Below are 5,657 nucleotides of genomic sequence, written 5' to 3' on the forward strand. Positions count from 1 at the left end.
TCTGCCACTAAGCAGGCTCACAGAGCCAGAGACCTGCTTTCCGGGGTCCCTCCCCGCCCTGCCATGGGCCCCTCTGCTAGAAGACGTCACCCTGGATTGCACTGTCTTCATAACTAACCCTCACAAACATCTGTGTGCAAAGTAGATACTATTGGTATTGCCTGACTGGTAATAACAGGCTGATGAAAAGGTCAATACAATGTGAAAACCCTGATTAAATCACATACTTCCTCCTGCTCTCATTTGAGATGGGGAATTCTCGTCTCTCTCCTGCGGTCACAGAAGGGGCCGACACAGTGTCTGGCTTCATAAGGCAGTTGACCTTCAAGCAACACAGGGTTTAGGGGCACCGACCCTCCCCGCCCCACCCAGTCAAAAGTCCACGCATAACTTTTAACTCTCACCAAACTTATCTAGTAATAGGCTACTGTTGACCGGAAGCCTTACCAATACATAAGCAGTCCATTAATACATATTTTGTGTGTAGTGTGTATTATATGCCATATTCTTACAATGAAGTAAGCAAGAGGAAAGAAATTGTTATTAAGAAAATCATAGGGGTGCCTGGGCTCAGTCGGTTAAGCATCCGACCTCAGCTCAGGTCATGCTCTCATGGTTTGTGAGTTCGAGCCCCACATGGGGCTCTATGCTGACAGCTCAGAGCCTGGAGCCTGCTTTAGATTCTGTGTCTCCCTCTCTCTCTCTGCCCCTCCCCCAACTTGTGCTCTGTCTCTGTCTCTCTCTCTCAAAAATAAACATAAAACATTAAAAAAAAAAAAGAAAAGAAAATCATAAGAGAGGGACACCTGGGTGGCTCAGGCGGTTGAGCGTCTGACTTGGGCTCAGGTCATGATCTCACGGTTCGTGAGTTCAAGCCCCACAGTGTGCTTGCTGCTGTCAGCACAGAGTCTGCTTTGGATCCTCTGTCTCCCTCTCTTCCTGTCCCTCCTCCACTCATTCTCTCTCTCTCAAAAATAAACACACATTAAACAAATATTTTAAAAATAAGTAAATAATTTAGAAAAAGAAAATCCCAAGGAAAATACAGTTACAGTACCGTGTTGTATTTATCGAAAAATATCCACCTAGAAGTGGATACGTTCAGACCCGCATTGTTTAACAATCCTCACGTGACAGGTGCAAAACCTTGCACAAGACAGGGAATATAAGTTAACCAAAGTCACACAGTGAGGCCATGGCTGAGCTAGGACTGGAATCCGTCACAGGGCCCCTAGGCCAAGGACAGGTTTCCAGGGAACTGGGCCCTGCATGTTCCTTTTAGGACCTTGTCCTTTGTGCTCTTCCCTCCACCTCCAGCACAGGACAGAACCACAGTAACAGCTCCCCAGGGACTGGGGAGGACAGGCTCTCAGGGAGCTCCGTGCCCCCTCACACCCAGGGCGGGGGCTCCTCGGCCCTTGGCAAGCACCACTCTCTCACACCAGAAGGGAGGAAGAAGCCTGGCTTTCCTGCAGCCCTCGAGGCTGGGCCCTCCAAGCTGAGCCCAGGGCCCTGCGAGGTGGCAGCTTCACCTGGGTATTCAGTCTCACGGGCTGTACTCTGTTTTCATGGTGCTGCTTTACTTGTCACTTTTCTGCCCTGTCTCTCTGTCCAGGCCACATGCTCTGTGAGTGCAAGGATGCCAACTGGTACCATTCTTGTTCCCGGGGAGCAAGGGGGGCTCAGGGACACCCACCGATGGATGAGACTTGGAGCAGGGGGTGAGGCAGGGGTCTGTCATACTGCCCACAGTGAGTGACTGTGACAAGCACCTTTTCTGCCCTAGCCTCTGTCCCCTGCTCCTCATGGTCTGTGTGCTTCCCTAAGAATACAGGCCGGACACCCAATAGGTGCTCCCCTCACCCCTGCCTCTGCTAGCCCTGCCCCTTGAGCAGTGGAAGCACAAGTGAGGCTCAGCCTCACACAGCAGGCTGGGTGCCGTTGCCTGATGTTCCTCAAATCTTGGCTCTCGGACACCTTGAAGGCAGGCGCCACGGCCTGGGGACAGACAAAAATGAACTCGCATTATCTCTTTCTGCCCCAAAGGAGAAAGAAGGTCAGTCTAAAGCCATGGAGGCTCTGGGCAGGAGGTTTGCTGCAGCCTGGAAGGTTGCCTGGGGGTGTCCAGCCCAGGAGGGGGAAGCTGCCTTTGACCATCCCCTTAAGGCCACCCAGGGGTGATCAGGACCCTGCCAGGGATGGTAATGGGGGAAGAATCATACTGTGTCTCAGAGGGGGTACCACAGACCCAAGAGAGGACAGAGGGGTCCAGCTGCTCTGAAGTTTGAGAAAGGGGTGCGGATGCATCTCTCTCAGCAGGAACTAGAGGGGAGTCACCAGGGAACACACACGGATGAGACCAGGTGGATTTGAACACGTAAATGAGTAGGATGGGCCCGTTTACTGATCAGCCTTCCCCTCCTCCTCCTTCTTCTCTGCTTCCTCCTCCTCCTCCTCCTCCTCCTCCTCCTCTTCCTTCTTCTTGTCTTGGGGCTCTGAGGTCTCCGCCTTGGGCTCCTTCTCCCCCGCGGGCTCCACTATCGGCTCCTCCACCAGGAGGCGCTGCGCCAGCCGCTCCAGGTCGCCCAGGCTTATCCTCTGCAGGCGCTCCTGGTGCTCCCGCCTCAGCAGCTGCAGCACCGCTTTGGTGTCCTGGGGCTCAAAGTGCTTGGCTAGGACCAGGCCCAGATGGTGCCACAGGGGCTGGGACTGGCGGGCCTCCTCCTCCTCCTTGGCAGCTGACTTTGCCAAGGGCCGCATGATGACATTGATGGAGGCATTGGGCCCGATGCAGTAGTCGGAGAGACGCTTGTCATCGGCCAGAAGCTGGCCTCGGAAGAGCAGGTGCTGCTGCTCCTCGGGCACCTGCAGTCGCTCCGACACCAGCTTCTTCAGCGTGGCCACACTCTCTTGCCCTGACACCTTTACGCTGCATCTCCGGCCCAGAAGCAGCTTGACTGTGAGGAACATCGGGCCGACAATGGAATCAGGAGGGATCCATGCTCTGCAGCTGTCCTGAGGGTTAAGGGCTGGAGGTGCCCGAGAAGATGACTTCTCCCTATCAATGGAGGGCGGTGGTCCCCGGAGGTGGGGGGGGGGCAGCCCAAATGGCAGCCATTGGCTAATGCACAGTGATGTCACAATGCTGCAGGGGGGCTCATTCTGAGAGCGGGACTTTGGCAAAGATAGACAGACATTTCTCCCTTTGTTTCTTTCTCCATGAAGGGAGAAAGGAGGCAAGAAGAGGAGAAAAGGGGGGCCAGGAAGTGAACGCAGGTTGGGGAGAACGGAGAGTGGGAAAGGCAGGGCACAGGAGGGTTTAACGGGAGAGAGGGCAAAAGGAAATATGTCCTCACTGATTCATTCAACGCATAGATGTTGGGTGCCTTCTTCGCCAGGACCCATCCCTAAGGAGAGATGCTATCACAATGGATACTTTCTGTCCTCACGAAGCCCTTCAGCCTAGTGAGCCAGCTAACATTTATCAGGTGCCTCCTTTCTGTCAAGCACTGTACACGCTCCCTTGGATTGAGTTTCCCAGAAGACCCTGAGACAGGGATTCGAGGGCACGTATGTAGTTGGGAGGTGATCCCAGGATGCAGCAGGGAGGTGAGGAGGTGAGACCGGGAAGCGAGGGAAGACAAGGCTGAAGCAATGAGCCGGTTGCCCTTGTGAGTAACCGGGAGGCTTCAATCCTGCTGGGGCTCCAGAAGGCTGCATAGTATCCACCTGCAATGTACTGGATCTGTGTGCTTGGGCCCCTGCCCGGGTTGGTGGGGGTGCTAACCCCTTGGCTGTGCGGCCCGCCCAGGTGCCTTGCTCCTGTGACCAGAGAAAACCCTTGGGTAGAGATCTGCAGCCGCTGGCAGGGAGGTAGGGGTGGGGGGGTGCCTCAGGCGTTCAGGAACGTGAGCACAGAGAGGCCAGAAGGGCTTCACCACCCGTGTCTGCATCGGGGGCCTTGCCACGTCGAATCCTCACAACCTGGGTGAGGCACCATCTGCCAGAGGAGACCGCGGAGCTCAGCTTAATCACACGACAGGCAGCATAGCTTGTGTCTCCACCATCAGTGCCTGCTGCCTCATGGAACATCTGCTGGGGGCCTTGGGTGTGCTGGGCACTCGGCAGACCCCCAGGGCTCCAAGGTGAATAAGGAACATGTATGGGGCCTCCACCATGTCAGCTACATCTAAGGTGTCCTGGGTCAAGCCCTTTATATATATGCTGGCACATTTAAGCCCAGGAAGAAGGTAGTATCATAATTGCATTTTAGAAATGAGTGATCGCAAAGAAGATCTGGGTGACATCTTGCTGCCAGTGGGGTGGTTTTTCTGCCAGGGAGTCCCTTCCGGCTCCCTCACTCTCTGTTCTCCACTATGCTCGGCAAGCTCTCCTCTTCCTCCTCCTCTCCTCTCCACCATTCAGCCTGGGCTACACTTGAATGCGCCAGGGGTGCCTGGGTGGCTCAGTCAGTAGAGCATCCCACCGGCTCAGGTCATGAGATCTCACAGCCTGTGGGTTCGAGCCCCATGTTGCACTTTGTGCTGACAGCCTGGAACCCACTTTGGATTCTGTCTTCCTCTCTCTCTGCCCCTCTCCCGCTTGCACATGCTCTCTCTCAAAAACAAATAACATTTTAAAAAAATCTCCTCCAGGCTGCCAACACCTTTGGACTTTCCAGATGTTGCTCTCCCACAGCACCCAGCCCTGATCCCTGCCCAGGGTCGCTCCAAACACCACCCCTCTCTTTGGGCCTTGGCAGCTTCAGACCACGTTCCCACTCTCGGCAGTGACCCAAATTCTAGTCCATAGGGAAACCAAGTCCACAAGTCGAGAAATCTCTGACATCTTGCCCTTTCCCACCAACCAGAGTGCTGCCACAGGCCCCTGCTGCTTCCACACCTCCTTCCTCCTCCTCTCCCTTAACTGAACCCTCTTGATATTTCCCTTCTCCTCCAGAAAGGTCTCCCAAACCCACAGCTTGTCTGCATCTGCACTGACCCCAAGCCAATTCACCTGCCACTGTCTGTGGCTCAGAATTCATAGTTCATCTCCTCTGTCCAGTCCTACCCGCCTTGGGTCCATTCGTGCAGCAGCCAAAGGGGTCTTCCTAAATAAAAGTGAGCCAAGTCCCTCCTCTGCGTAGCACCATCCAGTTTAATGTTTTTAGCCTTTGGAATCAAAATTAGCCGCCTCAGGCCAGCAGTCCAGGGCACCACGGCCCAGCCCTGCTTGCCACCCAAACTTCACTGCTTCCCGCTCTAGCCAACCACCTGACCTTTCCTCTACCCGCGTGTCCCATGTGAAGTCTTAAATGCTGGTTAAAAACCACCTCCTCCATGAAGCCTTCTCTGCTTTCCCCAGTCCTGGGTGGAGGTAGTCCCACCTCCCTGCACCTGTGCGGATGCACCTGGCACGCATCTCTGTCTCCCTCACTGACCATCAGAAGGGAGTGAGTCTTAACCAGTCTTTCTAGCCCCTACCACCAGCTCAGGGCCGGGTACAGAGGAGGTTTCAAATCACGTCTTCTGAATGATGATAACATGTAAACACACTGAGCTATGCAGGAGGGTGCAGGGCCCCCGTATGGCAGGCTGTGGAAAGATATAAACCTGCCTGCAGGCTCTCCCTTACCCCTCCCTCTTCCCCTAGAGAGA

At 54.8% G+C, this 5,657-nt stretch overlaps 1 protein-coding gene across 1 annotated transcript; it reads right to left on the minus strand.

Annotated features, from left to right (window-relative positions):
• Nucleotides 1-2,463: 2,463 nt before the first annotated feature.
• On the minus strand, nt 2,464-3,071 carry UBL4B (ubiquitin like 4B; the record flags this gene model as incomplete). The annotated part of the gene is made up of 1 exon (XM_039251116.1): nt 2,464-3,071. A coding segment is annotated over exon 1 (507 nt), but the record flags the coding sequence as incomplete, so codon positions are not given.
• Between the last annotated feature and the right edge of the window lie 2,586 nt (nt 3,072-5,657).

This window comes from Hyaena hyaena, unplaced genomic scaffold (assembly GCF_003009895.1).
Source record: "Hyaena hyaena isolate Hyena2069 unplaced genomic scaffold, ASM300989v1 scaffold_390, whole genome shotgun sequence".
NCBI classification, from domain to species: Eukaryota; Metazoa; Chordata; class Mammalia; order Carnivora; family Hyaenidae; genus Hyaena; species Hyaena hyaena.